The following is a 24899-nucleotide window of genomic DNA, read 5'->3' on the forward strand; positions in this document are numbered from 1 at the left end:
ATTCATTTTAAAATATAAAATAACAAAAAAACAAATTACGAAAAATTTTGATTATCTATCAATGTTTGTCGAAATTTTCTTTTACTTTTCAACCCGTTCGTTTTAGATTGAATTAAAGTTTACAATACTATTTTACTATTTAACTATTTAGAGTTAGAAATACGATGTTATCTAATGCATATTTTTGTAAAATTTTATAATAGTTTAATATTACTCAACCTACGCTAAGTCTAAAAATAATATTATTACATTTTCTATTGTAAACATATTTTAAATTAAAAGATCTAGTTGATACTTTGATGAGGCATAAGTAAAATATTTCAAGTAATTTTCAAAATAATCGGAAAAAAGCTGACGAAATAATGTATAAAAATAGTATTACATTATATACTTAAATATTTTAAAAAAATACAAAATTCATCATGAAAATATGTAAATTATTTTACTTCTAACTTTATAAATTATTACCACAAGGACATACTCTGGTGGTTGTGGGATTCTATCAAATTTCCATTGACTTAGCAAGTAGTTTTTTTGCTACGTTATAAGATGAGTAACCATTTTTTTCACTTTTTTCTTTTTTCTTTAAGGTTGTGTGTAAAAAAAAGGTTAAAAATGTAATACAAAGTGTTTCGTACTTTTTACATACATGTCATTCCATAAATATTATTCGTAGGAACTTGAATATTATCATGATTAGCCATACTAAGTGCATTGTTTATACTTTACAATTAAATAATATTTTAAGTATTTAAGTTAATTATATATTGTATACAATTATTAATTATACTACAAACCTATTCAGACTCGTTAGCTGTACTTTTAAACAGCTAGTTTTTATTGTATTATATGAAAATATAATAATTGTATTAATAATATTATAATAATATAGTCGATTTGTTTTTAACAAAAAAAATAATTCAGTCAACATTGTTACCAAAAAAAAAAATTATTTCAATAACAATACAAAAATATTAAAAATATCTTGAGAAATAAGATGACAGACACCGTTCTCATTCAGAAACGTGTTTCGTAAAATGTTATCATTTATCATTAAATTTAAATCTCCTCATTCATTCAGTGACTTGCTCAACAATGAGAAACATTCGATACTTACTTTATAGCAGAGCGAATTCTACGGTGTTTTTAATTTTTTTTTTGTCTGCAATCGTCTATAGAAGCATTAAAAATTCATAATACTTCAATATTTTTTTTCTGGTAAAAAAGTTAATCTAATTGAAACTTGGTACTTTATTAAAGAGGAGGGGGAGGAATCAAAAATTAAAAACTTTCAGTCATTTAATAATTAAGAAAAACGGGAATTTATAAGTAAAACCCATTTTCGACAAAATGTATTTTGTTATTTTATTGTAAAGAAAAAAAAATACGTATAGATATTTGAAAGTTGATGCCATCACGTATTTAGAAAATGAGTTTTAAAAATATTATTTCTATTCACAATTTTAATGGACTTCTAAAATGTTTTAAATGTTTAGTTTTTTAATATACTTAAATGTGTGCTCAGTGAAAAAGCTTAAAAATCTAGTACAAGCAAGTTTTTTTTATAAATTCTTATTATACTTACTGAAAAAAAGTTGAGCGTCATTTATATTTTTTTATGAGCGTCTGAAATTTTTATGTTGACAGTTGACACAGTTGAATATTGACGCATAAAATAAAAATGTTAGTTGTTTTGTAGTGATACGCGTTATATACGAGTTATTTAACATTTATACATTCGTAGTTATACATTTATAATAATAGTGACAAATTCATATTTGTATATTACAGTAAAACCTCTATTAGCTTGTCTGATATATTTTATCGCCCGTTAAGTTATTGATTTATATTGATTAGTAAATTGTGTACACTATCCTAACAAATCGCACCATCCGCAAACGACGATTTCCATCGCTCCATTTCCGTAGACTGAACACTGCTGTTTGTATACATATATATATATATACATACCATTAGGTGTTCAGAAAAGCAAATTTGTAAGTCCCGAGAACGGTATTATTTTCGCAGCGATCCATTTGAATGTGGACCAAGTATAATTAAATAGTAGACGTGCTGAATTCGTTTAGGCGAGCGCGTTCTACAGTCGAGGTGCCGTCACATTTTTATTAGGTGCTTCAGAAATCCCAAGTTCGCGGTGTACAATGAATTACAAACACACCTATAGCGAAGTAGCGACCCCGCGTAGCTCGTTGCCATAGGCAACTCGTGTAGGTATTTCTACTATTAATAACACATGTGTGCATTTTAATAATATGATTTCCCGAGTAGCTCGTCATTTAATTACTACCTCTACATAAATTAATTAAAAATGATCACGCGAAAGATACGACGGTTGCCAAACGTTTCAACGGGCGTGTATAATACTGTTCTGCAGTTTGACATCGATGCGTATTTTGTATAGACTTGTGACGTATAATAATAATACGATGCCAAAGATATGAGGGCCGCGAGTTGACAATAACGATTTCATCGTCCAAAAAACATACTAACATAATATTATTATATTATAGATATGATGAGGTACCTACACACACACACACACACATATATATATATCCGCGCGAATTGCTTATATACTTGTTGGATTCCGGCTTTGCTACCTATGTATTATTACGTTGTGTTGATTCGGCGGGATTGGGTTACGGTTGATTAGAATTAAATTTGTCGTTTCCGGCTGTATCGAATTTCCTCTGTGCGGCGTAAAACCAAGTATATGGGATCCGGTATACCATCGTCGTGGCTCTGTGAAGTACGATATTGGTATATTATACATAACGTGGGTTTTTTTTTTCGGTCTCTAATAAAATGTTTCATCTGGAATTGATTGAAGTACCTACCGGCCCGTATCTATCTATATATATATATATACATATTATATCGATTTCTTTCGTATTTGTGGGATATTGCGTTTAAATTCATTCATTTCCATTATCCGCCAGAAACGTATAATATGTGTACGCGTATAATAATATATACGTCGAGCAAAAATGATAGATGTTTTCCGGTCGGTGGATGTACTTTTGTTTGAGTAAAAAAAAAAAAAAATAATATATATTTTCGATCGCAAATAATACTTTATTAAGGTTTATTATCTATATTGCGTTTATTTGAATCTAAAAATAACGTTTAGCGCATACTATTATTTTAGTATCGGCGAGTTTTTTTCCCCTTAGACCGGGTTTCTCACCATATTTCCAAGTTTTGCACAAAGCGTATACGAAATAAAAAAAAAAAGTAAACTATACACAACTCGCCGGCTTATTTTATTATTCGAAATTAATTATATCGAACCAACTTGTAAGTCTTATTAGTACGGCTCTGACAACAAAGATATCTTTGCAAACAATAACAAACTATGCCGGCTTCGCGGCATACAAATTTAATATAATACACGTATCGCTTTATTTTTCCCCCACTTTTATTTTTATATAACTTGTAAGGTTTAAACATATACACAAGCGTAGGTACGCGAAAAGAACGACACAGAAATCATAAATTATATTGTGAGCAATTTATTATTATATGTAAGTAATAGGGTATACGCGTATACTTCGCGCAATGTACATTACACCTGTCTCGATTGAATAAAATATACATTTTTATTTTGTTTACGGTTTATTTATGCGTCCTTGGATTTTACAGCTGCTGGCTGAGACGTTTTATGGCGACGAGGTAAAATCAGTTACCTACTCAGATGTCGCATATAATACGCGTATACCTCGTATATCCCGCAAGACTTATGAATTCAAGGGGCAATTCCTGCGGGAGTTTTGGGTTTTGGACCCGAGGTATATTTTAACGATGTTTACCAGGACGATATTCTTTAACCACTTGATATAATAACAGACAATTATAGATACGTTTTAGTTAAAGATATACGTAGTCTCACGGGAATTTCGACTGCGAACATAAATATTAACATAAATATTATAGCAACGCAGTCGAAACTATTAATTGGTTCTAATAATACGACTACAATGTTATATTATATATTTTGTATGACCGCACGAAATAATACTATGTGAATAATCATTTGATCGAAAAGACGAGAAATCAAATTCATAGTGAGATTAATAGAATTTTTTATTCGGATTAGGTATATATATTATAGGTACTTACGTTCGTTAATAACGATACACTGTCATTAAATGAGACGTGCGCTGTTTTATTTAGTATCCTGATCTGTATACTGTTTCGCATCCCTTTTTAGAGATATACTTAGATCGAATCTGTGGCACGTCGCACGACGATGAATGCTTTTTCTTCGTACTTTTTATACATTTTATCTGGTTGTAAAAACCTCGAAGATTTTCATTCAGCTCCCCGATAAAATTATAAATTTAATGCGCTCGGTTCAATACATAGTTTTTCGATAGAGCGAATAGTGGGAAACTACGGGCGAAGTAATCGCCTTAAAATATTTTTCGTAAACATATTAAACATTTTCGAATAAACCGATATGTTTTGGCCTACTTCGAGTCATACTTTGACTTTCTTTTTCGTGCTGAGTGCTGAATTTTCGATTCCAGTAACCTGTAATGACTTAAAACGGCGGTGAACTATACCAAATAAAACAATAATCTGCACATATAATACGAGTACGTGAAACTCAAAATAATAATAGATTTTAAATCAATATCAATAAAATAAAAAAACCGATATGTAATAAATACAAAAATGATTTATTTGATTTTAAGCTGATTATAATAGATGATTTATTTGATTTTAAGCTAATTAATAGATGATTCATGTTATAATATAATGATTCAACAAAATCAAGATAGGTATAATAACTATTATGTAACTGGTACAAAATCAATGTAATGTTACTGCACAGTTGTATTTTATTATACGCTATTATGGATGCTATGATATTATAATTTATACAATACAAAATTGCTGAAGACTAAATTAAATATAAAATAAAAATCGCTTATTACGTAAATGCCAATTATTAGTGTTATTCTAGTTTATTATTGTTATTGTTTAATAACAGTAAGTAATATGCGCAGTTCACTACCTAATAATTGTTACGGCTACTACTGATTACTAAACATTATTAATTGCTGTGAAAATAATTAATATTTAAAAATACATTACATGATGTGTTTCTTAAGATTACAATACCTACAACATAATATGTCATCAACGATAATGTCTATACACTATACTAATGATGTTCAAAGTCATTAAATTACATTACATTTTACTTATAAAAATCGGTTTAAAACTGTTATACATCGAAAATATACTAAATCAAAAAAAAAAAAAAAAAAAAACTCCAATAAATGAATAATATGTATGTATAAAAAAAAAATGTAAATAAATGTTATAAAACAGTATAACCAATGTATTTATATCTAAAAACTTACTTTATCGAAATCTTATACTTATTGAGTATAAGAGACTTGCGTGATAATATAATATAATATTATTATAGCAAAAGGAACAATTCAAAAGTTTATGCAGGATATGGCATAATGTAATCTACAGGGACGCATTGTTCGTCGGGCTGCAGGTAATCGTCGACGTCCAAAAGTTCTTCGGAAGGCATTTTTCTCAAGCTCAGATGATCGACGATCACCGGCAAGGTGGGTGGCCTGGGCAACGGACTGTCCAGTTCGGGGCGTTTGGTGACGTTTTTCAAACGCTCGTGAATGTCGATGAATCTCAAACGTTCTTTGGGGTCACTTTTCCAACATCCGTTCATCAACACGCATATGACCGGAGGACAGTTCAGCGGTATGTCCAATAACACGCCATCGTGAATCAACTTTAAAACCTGAACAATAACAAAATTACTCAACAATTGGTATAGATATGTCGACCAAGTCGAAACGGAAACACCAATACTTCGAACATTTGCGGTAAGTTATATTAACTTCAAACAATGTGTATCTAACAAAATATAGTATAGCAAATATTATCGATATCTTTTTCGCAATAAATAATATGCATTACAGTCGGATGATCACAAAAAATATCGAGTACATCAAACAGTTATTCTAAAGTTTATCAAAACAGCACTAATAATTACGTGATGTATTATAATATGTTTTTATTTGATAATATTGTGGTTAATCAAAAACTGATTTTTAGAATTTTTAAATATATTTTAAAAAAATATTTCCAAAATTATAAGATATTTTTGAACTGCTTTTAAAGAGTGTTCGGTGAAAATGAAAACTTCGGTTTATCAAATATTAATTATTTAATAATAACCCTCTTGTAATCTATAAATTATACAAGGATAATTTTTCTTGAATTTGTATGGTATCAAAATTTAAATTTAAACCAGCAGCTCTGTGTACTAAGTATAATGATAATGGATTCGAATATATGAGGGCTATGAAAATTTGAACATTTAGTACTTTATATTACCTAATCTATCAATATTTATAATTTGTAAAAATAATACATAACACTAAATCTAATTCAAATTTTTCGAAGACCATTTTTAAGTAGGTGCTTAAATCCTTAGAATAAATGCTTTATAATCTAAAAATGACTCGTTCGAATTTTGACTTGCGTATCCATATCAACAATTTCCAAAAAAATATCCACTAAATAATTTACAATAAAAAAGTGGGTTCTCATTTGAAAGACAAAATGTTGTATCACCACAAGACTTCTTATAAAAAAATGTCAACAATATCAAATTTGAATCTTTAATATAAATACAAATCGTAAAAATTGTATTTAGAATAAATTGATTATTAAAGGAATAAATGTAAGTCTACGCGTGGTTAGCGAATCACTCTGTACATAGGTGCCAACAAATTTACAGTAATACTCGAGTGCGATACAGTAAAATTGCATTAATGTATGACATTCACATCACATACAAATACGCAATATGATATATTTAACATATTATTGTATAGAATATTATATGGAATGTTTAGCGTCAAACGTTACTTAAACGTCAGTTTCAGTACAACCCGCGTGTACTGTTCATGCGTCTTGAGTGACGTATAATCGTGAACTTATAAATAATAGTGATTGTTGTATAATTTATTAATTTCACGCCAAGCATTTAACATCGCATCTAAAGCCGGTGATTATAATATATGGTATACCTTTGCAGAACATTAAGTACTCACCGTGTCATAATAATATACATAAACTTATTCTAGTGCAGTACGCATAGGTTGTTCGATTTGGAATTTTCCTAAAATATTATCGTATTTATGTGGTAGGTTCCGGTTTCTTGTCGTTGTAAATTACAGACAAAATATGTTTCTACGTCATTGTAAGCAATATATTATAAGACTGAAAAAGTATTAGGTATAGTCACTTCGTTTCTAATTAAATAGATATTCGTCTATGAAATAATATGTATATAGATGATCACGATTTATGGTTTTAATTGTTGTTTTTTTTTTTCTTTACCATTTTCATGATAATAAATGATAAATTGAATGCATTTGTTATTATTTTTGTGTACGATACGCAGAATACACATTGCTCGTATGTAATATAATATGAGCATACTTCTATGACCAATGAGCAATATATTTGCCTATCTTACGCCGTATACATCCGTATCGCCCACCTAATATTTAATGCTCGACAATTTTTAAAATTATTCAATTTTTTTCCACTGTATAAAATCTACAACTGCAGTTTGCTATTATTTCGAGCACATTAAAATATTTGCGTCTTCGGAACAAGCACGTCGAAATAATCGAATAATATTACCTATTATATAATTACTGCAGCTGTAATTTATAAGCCGGAAATGTTCAATGGACAAATGCAATAACAATAACTTTACTATATTCCCGTTTGTATGTTTAGTCGAAAATGTTTTCTAAGCGTAATTTATTATTAACACATAACAATAAAGTATAGTTATATACGATACACTATATATGTAGTATATTATATACCCTTATTTATCGACATAATAATAATTGTAAATTGTTTACCTCGTCATTCGAATAACCGTAATACGGCTGTTTTCCCAGTGAATAGATTTCCCACAACACGACACCGAATGACCACACGTCTGATTCCAACGTGAATTTCCCATAAACGACGCTCTCCGGTGACATCCACCTCACGGGAAGCAATCGGGATCCTCCGACCTGAATAAGACGAGATAGAAATTAATGTCGTGTTCGTTACGATATTAGGGCGTATAGTACTTTGTAATAGTCGCAGGTGTAAATGTCCCGGCTCATTCCAAAATCGGCGATTTTCACAGTCAGATCGCTGCCGACTAAACAATTTCTACACGCCAAGTCTCTGTGGACGAACCGTTGACTCGCCAAGTACTTCATGCCCGCCGATATTTGTAAGGATATCACCAACAACGCTTCCTTAAACATAAAATGTTGGTATATGAAGACCCTCTATATAGCAATTAAATATTCATAATTTATTCAAGCTTAGCTTTCAATAACTACCAACGTAATAATATAACGTTTGATATAAATACGATCAACGGACCAACAACACTACATCAAGTTTCTTAAGATTCCATCTAAGAATTAAAATACCATCTAAGGTTATGCCAAGCATAATTTTTTAACTATTCTAGACCCTAAGAACTAAATTACCTACTCAAAATAGAGTTTTTAGATTTATATCATTATCAATATTGTATTATTTATATCTTAAAAATAACCTATCATATGAACAGTGTACCAATTTTAAACTCATTAAATTTGAATACAGTGTTTGAGTTTGGTACGTACAAAATTTAAAAAAAATTTATCATTTTGGATGTATTATATTTGTTGTATATATACTACCTAAGCTATACCTACATATCTATTTATTGTTATAATATATACTTACTTATGTCGTTGGTAGCATAGATATAATATTAACAATAAGATTAAATTTAAGCTTTCAGACATAGTTTAATAATTCGTTTACACTTACTTTATCCAAAACCGGCAAATGTTCAGAATAATTTGAAAATTGGTCACTGCTGTTTCTCAATACTTCAGTTAAATCTCCATACGCCATGAACTCGAATACCATCCACGGTGAACATTTTTCTTCTAATCAAGTAAAAGGTATACATAAAAACGCATTAATTACATCCGTGATCATTAAAAATGATTTATTACAATATGTATGTTTATACTGTTATAGAAAACTTCGAAATATTTTATATAAAGTATACTAACATTTTAACATATTATTATGTATTTTTAGTTTGACATTACAATTAAATTGTTACGGTCTAAACAGAAGTAAACTTTATACGGTTTATTAAAATTACAATAAAGTATTGATAATATAATATATTGCCTTTTATCGGTAGATATTTACAATAGACATAGTAATACCGTTTACATAGTACAGTATCTATTAGGTTACCTACTTGATTTATTTTAGTTACCTATTACATTACGCCAGTGAATCGGTTTATTTAACGCAAACGATTAAACATTGAAAGTTTGGTTACCTCAGATAACAGTAGATGCAATCATAAAGTAAACTAAATGGACACGGAAAATCAATATTTAGTAGAACATAATGTTTTATTAAATACAAATGCATTAAAGCGAGAGTTGAGCAATATTTATAATGAAACTTTACGATCTAAACTTTTTTTTAAATACAAATAAAATATGAATATTATAATGAAAAATGCAGCATAATTTATGATGTTCGTAATCATTCGAATATAATTATTATACATCTTTCTGTAAGTATATATTTTATTTATCCAGAAAAAAAATATAATAAATATCACTATAGTCAAACAAAATATTGAGCTATTAATTATCTACGATTTTAACATTAATAAATTAATTATAGAACTATTTATTTTTATTTTTGAAAGATCTATAAAAATTAATGTTAAAAATATTTACTGCTCAGATTAAAACAAATCGACGAAATCATAGAAATTTATCGTCTTTGTCAATGCGTTTGTTAGGTTTTGTCAGGTGCTATTACTTTTATGAATAATAAGTGCGTTCAATGCGGTTATTGAAATTTCGTATTCATTGGACGAATAAATCTTTGTAATTATATTGTTTTTTTTTTTAAATCGACAAGCAAAATAATTGCTTTTAACGTCGTTAATATTATTATTTGATATTTCCCATTCAATGAAATATCCACTTTTATTATTACTATTATTTTAGTATGTATATCCTTTTTAAAATAGCTATAATAAAGGAACATTTAGTTGAACTTTACACCTCAAACTTTTGACAAACGCGATAACAAGTTTTGATTAATACCCAAAATGGTTGTTTAAAGTTCGAGTGCTCATATATATAGTACCTACCTATATATTACAGGTGGTGTATAACGTAATACGTATATATATTATATGAACTGTAAATGAAGTAAATTGTTTCACTCTCAACTCGTATTTCCCCTGTGCGTTTAAACTTTTAACAACCTTAAAGCCTATATAATATATTATGAGTAATTTGTACTTGAATACGAGCCTTTCAATAATCAACATCGGTCTATGGTACAAAAAAAAAAACACAAAACTCAAAATAAAAATCGCACTATTTTTAAAATTATATATTATATGTCATATATAGAATGTATAGTTTCGCAATTATGTTACATATTTATTTTGAATTTTTTATTTTTGTTCTGAGGGATCGTGAACCATCTCACCCTCTCCAATCATTTCATAGTATCATTAATAGCTATAGTATGGCTTCTCTACCGATATATACCGCATTACTTTGATATTTATTTTAAATTAACGATGTGCACAAATCTAGATTAATTACATATTATTAATTTCGAATGAATAAAACATATTCATAATAATAATTCGAAAATATTTATGACGGGTTGTACGAAAAACATATATTTCATTGCCAATACTACAGCTGCATAAACATTGTTTTGCAATGTTGATACTTATTAAAATTATTATTCTGTCCTACACCGTGTTAAAGAATGGCAAAGAGATTTCAGTCGAGAGGACTCGAATTGTTGGCATTTTTAAAGTATCGGTTTTTAGGAGTACGTATTACTCAAATATCATTAATTATATTATCTCATATTATAAAAAAGGATTTCTAAAAAAAAAATGTTCTAAGCTCGACGGCTGTTGTAAATAATAACTCTTTTAACAGTGTTATTATAAGGTAAATACCTGTACTGGCTTAAGCATTTACATTTTTGCGATAAGTAAACGAGTAATAAAAAGTGCGTATAACCATACAATTTGCTCCCCGGGTGGAAAATTCGACGGCAACGCTGCTTTGATCCAACAGCACATGCTCTATATGCGATATTAATAAATTAAAACGTATCGACATCAATCACGGACAATAACGAAACGGTATATTATATAATTAAATATGCATGTTGGGCACCTATATAGACGTAATAATAAGCGACCTGTTCATAATGTATCGAAAACACGCGTGGGAATATTATATTACTGTTAAAATAGTTATATCGCTATAATAACACTATTATTATTATTATTATTATTATTACTATTATCGTCATCATCACCCCAATCATAAACTTATAAGTTATAATATTATATTATTTTATTGCCGTTGTCAATATACGAAACGAGTATAACGTGATAATATTACCTTGGGGACAGACTCCGATCAGTGTCAAGATATTTGGATGCCTGAAGTATGTCATTATCTCTACTTCCCTCATAAAGTCTTCTTTGGCCTCCGAGTTGGTGTGATCCTTCAGCACTTTTATGGCGACCGTTTCGTACTTGCCGTCGGTTTGTTGGAGGACACCTGCGTGGACAATAACCACATTGGTAATTACAACGGTATCAGCAACGATAATGTGCGGGTGTGTTGGTGAGATTTTTTTTTAGCGTTCGACAAAACAACGACGATTTTCTTCGATCGAATATTTCGTTTTCATCGCTTATAAATCATAATAGTCTAACTGTAGTAAAATGTTATTTTGAAATATTTCTCGGTAGTTTATGTGATCGATTTTTTAACGTTCCATACCGAATGCGAGAAAAATCGTGTATAGCGTCATAATAAATGGCTCTTTAGAACATTATAATTTTTACGTATATATTTTGATGTCTAAAATCTTATTATACAAGAACAAAACACGATTACAAAAGTTGTAAAAACGATATATTGCGATATTATGTAGTAACGTCATAGTTTGTATAGTATAAAACTATACTAATTAATAATTATTATTTGCCGAGAAATGTTAATATTTCTGCATAAGTTTTATGTGTTACCGAGTTAAATCATATAATTTCATTTTTGAAATTAACGATTTTTTAACTTAGATTTTTTTAAGTTTACGTAGTTGTTTATGGTTTTTTTCAGAGCATCGATGGTCGACGTATCTGGGAATTCAGTATTGAGACTTATCCAGTTTAGTTAATCTTTCGTTTAATCTTGGTAAAGAGTATAGTAAAGTTATAAGTACTTATATAACTAAGACAAATATATCAACAGATTTATCTGTTGAAATTTATCTACAGATTAATCTTAACACTTGAAAAAAAAAGTTTCATATCGTTTTGATTTTTCTCGGATTTTTCTTCTTTGATATTCTTCGTGAATACGCGGTCATACATTTGAATAAAAATATGAATTTGTGTGTAATGGGATTATTATTATTTAAAGGATTGTGTGTTTATCGTTATCTACATCTGTATGAGTGATACAAACATTAATATAATATATAAGTATTTTTAGTTTTCTTTTAAATGTTTATCATCTGCGCGATCAAAATCACCGTCGGGGATCCAAATACGTTTAGAGTACCGGTGCTAAGGTAACCACCGCTCAGTGAAACATTACCTTTGTAAACTTTTCCGAAAAATCCTTGTCCGATCTCCACCATCGACGATATACAGGTCTTACTCAGATACGGTATGAGAATAGTGTCTTGAGCAACGGGCGAGGGCGCGGCGTATTGCGGGTTCATCGCGTAGCTGTCTTCCTGGATCACTCCTCTTATCAGGGACACCACGGGCGACTAAAGATAAACGTGACATCGTAGATATTATACTGTACATAGATTACATTTTATGGTAGATATAATATGCGACAGAGTACGCGTATATTATTATAACATACAGTGTACAAACATAATATTACATGATACTATATACCTATGCGTTTGCGGAACCGCAACCACAGACTTTTATGACGATATTCGATGGTGTCACGGCAAAAGGCTGTAGCCCATAAGCGCAAAATATGACCCAAACGTAACCCAAAAGCGCAAAAATAAATAATCAATAATTGCAAAATAATGTTATAAAAAAAAAAAAGTATACTTAATTAAAATCGTAGTTATTATTAATATTAAATTAAGCATTAACGGTGATGTTAAAATTAGTGATATTGAAATAAGTTCAAAAAATCATGAATAAATACATAATTATATTAAACTAATATAATAAATATAATAATGAGTATAGGCACCTTAAAATTAAATTTGAAATATAGTAAGCGTCGCGCGTTAGGTCAGTAATATATTGTATCAGGTAATACAATTTATTTTTGCGCTTTTATTCCACTACCAAGGTACAAAAGCGCAAATTCACTTTGCACTTTTGAGTTATCGAACAAAAAGGTCGATTTGCGAATTCGGGTTTCACTGCGGGAAAAGGGTCTAAGCGACATAATTCGTAGTTTTCAGGAAAGCCAAACAACTTTGTTTGATGATTTAATTTTTTTTTTTTTTTTGATAAGCAATACTTTTTTACAGTAAGAATAGGACATTTTGTCATTTCATAGAATACTCTTTTTTTTGTATGTGTCCTTAATGTGCATTCATATTTTTAAATGGCTTTTGGTTATAATTTTTACGTGTATACGGAAATTTTAACAAGTTTTTCAATCATTTTGGCGTTTATGCTTACCGCAATATATTTAAAAATACTATATGGTAGTACGAAACAATCGGTTACGAGCACGTTGCGCATAAACGTCGCTTGTTCCAAAAAAATTGTGCTAATGTCGTTTGTTCCCTATTTTTGTCGTTTAGACCTTTTATTAAGGAAGACAAAATATGAAAGTGTTGCTTAGACCACAAACTTAAAAAATTCAAATTGTCGTCATAATAATGGTCACAGCTGGTTTTGCGCACGCGCAATGGATGTAATATGTATTTCTCCGTCCAATAGAATAAGTCGTGTCCGCTCAGTCCCTATTGTCGTGTGACCATCGAATAATTATTAGTATTTGATATATAAAATTAAAATATGAACACTTAAATACTTCTCCCCCCCCCACGCCACTTGTGATTGCGATACCGTAACACTTTTAGCACCGTGTGGCACATATATAGTATGTGTGCCTATACTGTATAGTTATAATAATAATATATATATAGCTGTAGGTCCGCGCGCCTATACCGCGGCGAACACCACCGATACTCACGTTGTTGACGACTCTCTTCCTCTTGCAACAGCGTTTCGACTTACGAGTCCACCAAATGAACATCACCAACGCCGACAACACGAACCCTGATATCGGCATCGTCGTCACTATCATCCCTTCCGTTTTAAAATTATAATTTATCACGCCGACGTCCGACACCCTGGCCTGCGAAACAACGGAATGCATACGTGAATAATATTATAACAATATGATGGACGATCGGCAATGATAATAATAATATATTAAGATCGTCTATCTATCCGAATGCGAATCGGCCGCGGTTTTGCAAAACAGCGATTCGCCGCGGAAACTCAATAAATTATTATTTACGAGTCGTTTCTTTCGGATATCTGACGACCTCGCGCACGTAGAGCGTTTGCGCGTTTCGGAAATATACAGTAATATACCAGCTACCAAGTATTATTATAGACCGTGATATCGCTTTCGCCACTGCAGTGGGACGCCGTTCAGTGGTAACTAGGGTTAGGATTTCTATGCATTCGCATGTTTTTTCCTTAAGTCCAAATTGATTGGTTGTCAGACCATTTGGCTTATTCTTGATTAAATAGTACAATTTTTTTTTTTTGCATATTTTTACATATATATAAATTGTTGAGAATCTTGTTAATTATAAATGGTATTTATTTAATAAACGTCTATAACTATTATTGGTTTATTTGTCGAATTATTGTAAATATACTACCTATTTAAACTAAAATTACTTAATACTAAAAAAGAATAAGGGATTCAAAACATTTCAAAAAATGTTTAACATTATAAACGGTGATTCTAAAACGGAAGAAAAAGATGTAAATATTACTTTAAATCCAGGACAAATCACGTAATTTAAATATGCTCCAAAAACATCGTGTTATGTGGAAAATAGTTTCAGCCAATATAAATCTTCGATTTAACCGCCGGTCGTTCACATTTTAAAATTTTAAAAACATGATTTAATAATAGCATGTAATAATATTAACTAAAATTTAAAAAAAAATTGTTTTTGCATATTTTACAATTTTTCACTCCATAGAAATCCTAGCTCTAGTAATAGTATTCTATAGGTAATACGAATATGAGCGTGGTAGAATGAACGTAGAAACCGATAATCACAGTACGCAATTTCAGCGAAATTCGCATAATATCTGTATACGATGGTTTTAATAATATTTACAAAGAGGATGTCGACGTACTCGTAAAAAATATTATTATCAATTTACTGTAGTTTTTTCCTTGATTTGTTTTTCATTAACGGTTTTTTTTCTCGGTTAGGTTTTACATACTATGACCGTCACACACACAATATTTATCTCGAAAGTCATTAGAATTATATTTTTTTTTTGTATGTGATCCGCTCTTCTCGAAAAGATATTATTTAAAGTTTTTGACTATTTTTTTTTTCAAGCAGAAATTTTTAAGAACACTATTCCCGGTACTCCGAATTGTCTCCGAAAACTTATTACGATAAATATTTATACCGTAATCTATTATTTATTATGTATTCGATACACAAGCAAGTCTGTCAGATACAATGACGGGGTACTATCATAATCAACGGTCTATAAAATATCATTTTAATCAAGAACTAAATTCACAGAACTAATTTAAAACCGGTGAAACATCGACTGGATTTTTCTGCGTACGCCAAGATGATAAAAAAATTATTTCTTATAAGTTGAACACAAATTATTCGTTTGCGATCATTAATTATTAATTTATTTGTTGTTTTTTTTTTTATCACAAAGCATACGCAATATTGCATATACTGTAAGTATGATAAATGATAATATAATGTATAGAGTATGACGTACTAGAGTCGTTCCCGACGAAAACAATATCTTTTTCATTAAACGTTTCCGAAAACTATATAATATAATACACAAAAATTAAATAATTATTGTCAATGTAGAATATTATTAGATTGTATAAATGGAATCGAGTTTTTTTCGTTTAATATACTGCAAGGTGGTGGTTCTTTTTACAGAAAAGTGTTCAATTTTGTAGTGATTTAACATTATGAAAAATCGAAATTGTCAAAAACGTAAATACTTTTCGAGTAATTTAATAGTGCTCAACTTAACAATATATATAAGTATTAAACATTAATTGGTAATCAAATATTATTTTACAACACTTTCGTCGATTTTTTTCCTTTACGGTAAGGGGTGAGATCGTGATAGAAAAACATAATTTATTCGGCAAATATTTTTATTTATTTTTTATACTGCATATTTTACGGACACGACAATATATATATATCAGCAATCAGTTATCATAATATTTCCCCCATCAGAAACTTTTTTCAACCAGATTTTATTATTTTTTTAATCTGATTTGGCCAATTATTCCGATACGTTTCCGGATATTCACATTTATTTGTTATTGTTGTTTTTATTCAATACGATAATTTATTGATTTTATAATAACGCAGTCATGTAGGTAACAAAAAATAAAATAATAAAATATCGGTATTTAAAAACATATTTCTGCGAGGTAGGAGTGACGACAAACAATTATACAATATAGAAGATAATCAGAACGTGTATTGATATTCAGTTAAAACCTGCTAAAAAATATATACGTACTAAAAATGCTACATAAATAAAAACGTTTTATATTTACTTAAATCATATCCCGTACAAAAAGATTTAAAAATACTCATTATCTTAAGTGTGACATTTGAAGTGTGAAATTTGTCAAAATCACGAGTAAAATTGCAAATTATTTTGTATTTAAAAATACAATGTATGCTAAAAAATATCATTCAGTCATAATGTTATAATATACTCACGGGAGGAGTATACGGTGTCGTAAAGTTTATTGCGGTCTTGAGTGGATGAATGGTGGTCGTGTACGGATGAATCATTGTTTCTAATAGTTTATGTTCGTTTTTGTTGATGCTCAAGTTTACAAACGATTTCGGAGCCACTGGCACTATATATACGATGATTCACAATAAAAATCAACAGGAAAATAATGCGACTTAAAAAAAATATATTACCTGTCTTTCTCGTGAGACATTTCAGGTCTTCGGTGGGCTCACTCAAATCTTGTGGACATATGCAGAAATAATAATTGTTGTCCAATTGCCGACAAGCCGCTTCAAACCCGCACGGTCTCTTCTCGACGCAAGATCCGAATCGACGGCCATTTTCCTCTGAAATTCAAAACCCTTACGTTAGTTACATCATTGTACAATACATCCAGGGTAGTCGATTAACTTCCTTAACTCGTTACGATATCGTATGAAATAAATAAACCGAAATTAATGATTTTTAATCGTATATTAAAAATAATTAAATATAGTTAATTCTAAATGTTACTTTTAATGCTTAGAAGTTTGAGCAAAATATAAAATGTATGTCAGGATAGTATACGACGACGTATAATACGAATTTGCACAGTGCCCTATCAAGCAAATGTGTTTCTTAAGTATAAACATATATTTATTAATAAATTTATTCAAAACAACTGACACGACATATGAGTACGTCAAAAATTCGCTTGTATTTGTTTAGTCGAGTCAACGCGGTCGGCGTAGACGACAAAAATAGTAACCCTTTTATTATTATTATTATAATTACTCTTAATTATCCATTTGTGTGTCAATAACAATACGGTGAGTTCATTAAAAACCAACGCAAACGTATTTCGACTCGATTTTAATTTTTAAACTCGTTAACGCCTAGCCTCGGCCCTCGGGTGTACAACATCAAATGTACATTATTACTGTATCATACATTATCGTAGGTGTGCGCAATCGTGAGAAGAAAGCGCAAAGACGCGCGTCGGCCATATGTGTTTTGTGCCGTACCTAAAAGACATCAAAGGAACGCGACCGTACACAGAGGACGCCGACGTATTAAAATGACGGATTTACGTTTATTCTACGGAGAGCCAAACGCCGTGTAGACAGACAAGAGTCGGATTACCGACTGTAATTTCAAAGTGGTCATAAAACGCTTGTTTACTTGTAATCGCGTAACGTGCACGTGAGGAGGGTTAACTCGGTGTGATCGTGAAGGGCGCGAGTGTATAATTATAATATATTATATGTACGTTTATTTATCGTCGTTATTGATATTTTTCTACGCGTTTACCTATTTCGTATATTATTATTGTACACAGTGAAATTTCGAATAATCAACTATAATATTATTATTGTGTCGTGAATTTGTGATGCACCGCAAAAACGTCTAACGCCGATGAGAGATAAAATATGAGGTATATTGTAATTGCTTTTTTAATTTTTTCCAAAAAGCATAACATAAACCTACGCATAAAATATTGAGATATGCAACCTAAATGGTTTTGCATAGACTGATATCAGATGACGGCAGATTGTGTTTTAAATGTGATATGATTTTGACTTTGGCATTAGAATATTATTGTAAACGACAACTCGTTCGAAAAACCGTGCGATAAAAAACGGAACACCGGACTATTGAACTTGACGACCGTCTTTTTAAGACGACCAACATGTCGCCTAGTACTTTGTACGGTTTTTAGAACGCTAGGCACGAGCTATTACAAAACGCTGATTGAGGAATACATTTTTTTTTTATTTTTTTTTTTGACGGTTTCGTTGTAGGCACGTACAATATTATATTAGACGTACAACTATCGTTATTCATATTATATACTCCGCATATTTTCCCCAGCAAATAATAATAGTTCGCCTAATAATATCATGACGTTTCCTACAATATTATGGTACGGATATTATTATTGGAAAGAGTAAATTTTCGTTTGGATTTTAACGACGCGGATATATTTATTATTTTTTGTAAATCAATTTAATGAAATATATATATATACTATGAACATTTTATTCCCGTAATTGTATTTGGACGCAACCATAAAAGTTCAGCATATTTTTATGAACTTCTATTAAATTTATATTACATTTTATGCGAACGCCAAGCAACGAAAAAACTATAAATATACAAACTGGTAAACATTGATTCGATACAAATACTGATATAAAGCATAAAAATAGAATAACCTTTGGACGGAGAAGTATCAGAACAGTAAATATTTTAGTGTTTTTTAATAGGTGCCTGATATAATGAAAAATTTAGAACGGAATCAATACTATGTATAGCGACAGCGGCATTAATATTAATATGTACCAAATGAACCCGCAGTGTGTTGTCCGCTGTTGTGTCACGGTTATCAACGTCGGATAATATTTGGGATTTTTGTGATTGGAGGGGGGTAATGTGGAAAATTGAATTGTTAGTGGCCAAATAAATTTGAATTTATACATTTTTTTTAAAAATTTAAAACTATATTCTTCTCGTTTTTTATTTTTTTAAGGCATAGTTCCTCAATCACATTGTTTCTACTTATCGCAATAACATCGCAGGCGAATACATTTAGTGTTAATAAATACCATTGACTTAACAAATTAATTTATTAATTCTGATGGCGACTATATGATACGTACAATACTCATAAAATAAAATCAAAAAGTATCATTTTCCCCACATTTCCCTCGTAAGCACATCGCTAGTTACCTGCAGTGTGGTAACTGTAATAGAAATACATAATATACGGAAAGGATGCCGGGCGTTAAAGAGTTACTATAATAAAATCTAGTTTTTTTTTTTTTACTAACATTTTAAGACAATAAATTATATCTTAGTTCACAAGAACAAGATATACTGAATAATATGTAACAATATTATCAAAATATAAAAAATATGTGAATATAATATTTATGTAAATGTGTGATTAAGTGTACATTTTAAATGAGTGACTCCTTTCCTATCTCCGCTGTGCATCCATTCCCTGAGCTATTTATTATTTACGTATTAATACTAAATGGGTTGGCCTTTTATCAGCTTAAGTGTATTAGAACTGAAGTTAGATACACACTGATAGTGTATAGAAACTATTAAAGACTTATAGTAAGTACCTAATAGTATTAGGCTAATACCTATTTCTTGAATGTTTGACCTGAATGACCTAAGTTTTATTGAGATTAAAGTTAATTTTAATATGGTCCAAAATGTTGACTCAACAGAGTATAGATAGTACCGATAAGGGTAAATAATTCACAAGAGCGTGTAGAAATTAATGAATTCATGGGTATGGTATCATACAGAAATACTGTTGGAACGAACTATATTTTACACCGCATAAAGCTAAATTATGGTGTATTTAATTATTTAGATATTCAAGCTTTTTGCTGAATTCCAATTAAAAAAGCACTTATACCGCTTAAAAATATAAAAATTAACAAAAATTCAAATAATCATTTAATGACGACGACTATAGCAGTAGAGAAATACGTTTACCTATATAGTGCATATAAAATATTATTATTTATTTTTGTTTCTACCGTATTCATCGCTAACAATTTTATAGTCACAAATACTGTTATTTCATTAAACCTATAGCTTTTGTGTTACTAATTTTCGAGTTATTTTCTTTTTTTTATTAAGCATTAATAAATTATTTTCCATACAAATCGAGTGGAAAAATATTATTCTATATATTTTGTTTATTTAATTTAAACCAAATGTTTAGCTATTTATTCATATTATAATATTATACATACTTCGGTAGGTATACTACAGCGCATATAACTATATTGGTATTATACTCACGGTAAAAGCAAGTACCACTCCCTCCCATCTGTATATTAAATTTAGATTTATTAATACATTTTTGTTTGTGTTCATTCGGTCTGTTATATACTTACACTATATGTACCTACACACTATGATATCATATTTATGTTTTAGTGTATGATTTTTTTTAAAATAACATTTATTGTTTTTTTTATATTCACATATATGAGGTATATATCTATATATTTTTTATTTTTTAGTGCAATTAATTCTTTCCCCTAATAATAACAGTCGATCACGTTTAAAAGAATATACGGTGATACCTATATATTAAAATGCAATGGTTTCACAGTGTTTATCTACATCAATCATTTTTTTCTGTTTTATATTTTTGAAATATGATTAATATGATTTTGGGAATTAATAACTTTATTAGATAAATATATAATATTTTTTGATTTACCTCAAAATCGTAATAATAAATTAACAAATTTGTTTTTCTTAATAATTAAATATAATTTATTTGTCAAAATTTTCTATAGGTATTAAATATTGTAAATAATAAATATATTGAAATAGTTAGTTGTATAAAAAAAAAACAGCAAATCTTCACTCAATCTAATGCTCTGCTACAGTATTGAGTAAATTTAATGCATTAAATCATCAGCTATACCATTATAATCATATAACATATTGTTAATTGTTATAATTTTATTTATTTTGTGTAATATTTTGTATAAATAAAAGAAATAAAAATACGAATTTCAGTCAAAGTACAAAAAAAAGTGATTTATTCACGACAACACCTTGTAATAATTACTAAATTTAATTTATAAAATGTATTACAGTTTAACCCTTTCAGACCCAAGTTAACTTCTACCACAATAAATTTTTTTTTTTTGCATATTCCTTTTACTATGGACTCTAATAAAAATAAAACGTTAAAAAAAAAAAATTTTTTTTAATTTTTGACGGACTTAGGAGTATGTCCTCTATAAGTGACATTGGTTCACTATGGTAACAAAAAATATTAAAATATAAACAATTATTAATAAGTATAATTTGCAATATAATATAATAAAAGAAATATATTTATACTTATAAAAACAACTTTAAATAAAAACAAAATAAAAACAAATCTTTGTGTGTATTACCTGTGATAAAAAAAAAAAAAATAATAATACTATTTTATATATTACCCATATTATTATATAAAAAAAATAATAAAAAAAACTTTCGTTAACATTTTACTGATGAAAATTATAAAAACAATTACTTGTACCATCAAGACATAAGTGGATATTACATTTTATGCAAAATATGTGCGTTTTTCTTTTACATCCAGGATTTTTGCATCTCGAAGTGTGGCCTTTTGTATCAAACTCAGGAAAATGATCAAATTTATCTTTTCGCACATCATCTGTTGGCTGACTGGAATCGACTTTTCGTACTTTGGGTATCGTTGAAACTTCATTATTATCTCCTGTATCTGCACGAGGTCTTCCCCTACGTTTTATTGGTACATTTTGGCCTACTTTTATGAGATTTTCCGCAAGTGCCATTCGGAAATGTAGCAGATCTTTTCTTTTATTTTTATTTACGTTATAATGGTCAGCGTCTTTTTTATATTGTATCCAACAGTTAACAACTATTAGATCGAAAGCATGTACAATCATTCGTAGTGTCCATTTTTTTGAACGTATAAATGTTCGATAATAACTGATGAGTTGGTCTACCTTATCGACACCACCCATTGATGTATTGTATGCTGTTATTATTTCCGGCCTTTCAATATTGACGTACATTTTTAATTTTTTATCCCAACGTCTTACAGTGTCCAACTGTCCGGATCCTATATAATTGGAAACTAAGGTAACAGACCTTGTATCATACCATTTCACCATACATAAATTGCAATTTTCCATATTAGTTGAAATTTCAAAGGCTGTACCTCTTCCCATTTTGGCTAATTGTTTATCGGTTAATAAGGGTGGATTTGCGAATCTATTAGTACGAATAGTACCAACAGAGTATATTTGGTTGGCTTGCAACTGTTCAAATAAATTAAACGTTGAAAAAAAATTATCAAAAAAAAGGAAATGCCTATTTTTTTCAAGGTGTTTTGTTAAATGTAATACTACACTAGCGCCTAGACCAAATTGTTTTTGTGTACTTGTATCTAATTCGGTGGTAGCCCCTTGATAAAGCAGTATATTGTAAACCATACCACTTTCACCACATAGCAAAAATGCTTTTATACCCCACGGACAGGGTTTACCTTTTACATATTGCTTCATTTGCAAATGTCCTTTATAGGGAACCATTTGTTCATCAACACTTAACCTTCTTTCAACCGGCAAACTATTACATTTTTTATTAATTGCATCGTATAAAGGACGAACTTTTATAAATTTATCTATATTGTTTTTTGGAATTTCTGTATTATCGATTAAATGAAAATTTCTACGTAATGTGAAAAATCGATCTCTGGACATATTTTCAATAATAATATTCACAGCAGTAGCATTCTCCCAATATAAACGAACACGCGGATACTTTAGACAGCCCATTATCAAATGAATACCAATGAACTTTTTTATTTCATTACAGTTGGTGGGCTTATATCTAGTTTGAGAATTTTGTATGGCATATAAATTTGTATAATACACAATTTTTTCAAATATATCATCATTCAAATATTCATAAAAATAATCAGTTATAGAAGGCATTTCTGGTGGATAATTTCTTTCTTCTAAATCTTTCAATTTTAATTCTGGTGGACAAAAAGGAACTCTATCCCATTTTATATTTTTTTTTTCAGTTACATTAAAATTAATACTAGTCTGGTTAACAATTATCTCACTTTCTGTTTCATTCAGCTCGTCTTGGTCATCCCATTGTTCAAAATCATTTAATAATCGTTGCAGTTCTTCATTATCGAACTGATCTTCCGTTTCTTCGTCCGAAAAATCTAATTCTGATACATTACCATCACACAATAAATCAAAAATTTCATGTTCACGTAACCCTTTAGCCATTTTAAATAGAATAAATAATAAAATACTTATACCTAATACTAAATACGGGGAGTAATAACAATAATATTGTTATACGGGCGTACGGTAGTACGACAAGATAACGAAGTGTCAAGTGACGATTATGAAATACGAACATTGTAACCCAATGTCCATTTTAAGAGACACGTTAAAAGCATACGATAAACCGGGTTTTAAAAAACGGAATAAAGTGGGGATTGAACCAAAACAATTCAACGGTTGTTATAAATAGAAAAAAAAATAAAACAAGTCATTATCATTATCGGTTATTAATCTAGTAATATTTAAATATATCGATTACATAGAATCGATTACGACAAAATAATATCAGATAATAATGTGAATATTTATAGAAATACGTATAACACGTCATTTATAAAATTATTTTCGGATTCTATGGTATTTTTTCTACAAACTCATTATATAATTGACTAAAATGCATCGTCATAGTAATTGTATTAAATAATATTTTGCCATGTCTCTTAAAAAGGACATGGGGTCTGAAAGGGTTAAATAATTATATGAAAATAAAATAACAGTTACATTTAAATTGCCACTATTGCAGACTTAGGACTGACAGCATCAACTAAACATTTTTAATTATTAATTTTATTTTGTGTATTTAACAAAACAAAATGAATACAATCATTATAAGTAATAAGTAATTAGCGAAGTACCACACCTCAGAGCCACAGGTTTTAATCTCCTAAGGTCTGTATAGACTATATTGAATCGGATTAAAACAAATATAATGTCAATATCTACTACATAAATGTTGCCTAAATGAAACACAAAACTGCGAATGTGGAGACGTTCAAACTATAAGACACATTGTTGTAGACTGTCCCAGGACGCGCTTTGAAGGAGATTTAGGAAAATTACATGCTGCGAAATCGGGC

At 29.5% G+C, this 24899-nt stretch overlaps 1 protein-coding gene across 1 annotated transcript in view; it reads right to left on the reverse strand.

Annotated features, from left to right (window-relative positions):
- Positions 1-4684: 4684 nt before the first annotated feature.
- Positions 4685-24899, reverse strand: part of LOC132926713 (tyrosine-protein kinase transmembrane receptor Ror-like) — a 50589-nt gene continuing 30374 nt past the window's right edge. Inside the window, exons 2-10 of the mRNA XM_060991113.1 lie at positions 17368-17523; positions 17158-17300; positions 14367-14531; positions 12777-12954; positions 11571-11732; positions 8914-9035; positions 8172-8345; positions 7953-8111; positions 4685-5803 (exon numbers count right to left, since the gene is read on the reverse strand). Of these exons, the coding sequence (XP_060847096.1) occupies positions 5483-5803; positions 7953-8111; positions 8172-8345; positions 8914-9035; positions 11571-11732; positions 12777-12954; positions 14367-14531; positions 17158-17300; positions 17368-17523 (1580 nt within the window). The 3' untranslated portion in view covers positions 4685-5482. The remainder of the gene's footprint in view (positions 5804-7952; positions 8112-8171; positions 8346-8913; positions 9036-11570; positions 11733-12776; positions 12955-14366; positions 14532-17157; positions 17301-17367; positions 17524-24899) is intronic.

This window comes from Rhopalosiphum padi, chromosome 3 (assembly GCF_020882245.1).
Source record: "Rhopalosiphum padi isolate XX-2018 chromosome 3, ASM2088224v1, whole genome shotgun sequence".
Taxonomy (NCBI): Eukaryota; Metazoa; Arthropoda; class Insecta; order Hemiptera; family Aphididae; genus Rhopalosiphum; species Rhopalosiphum padi.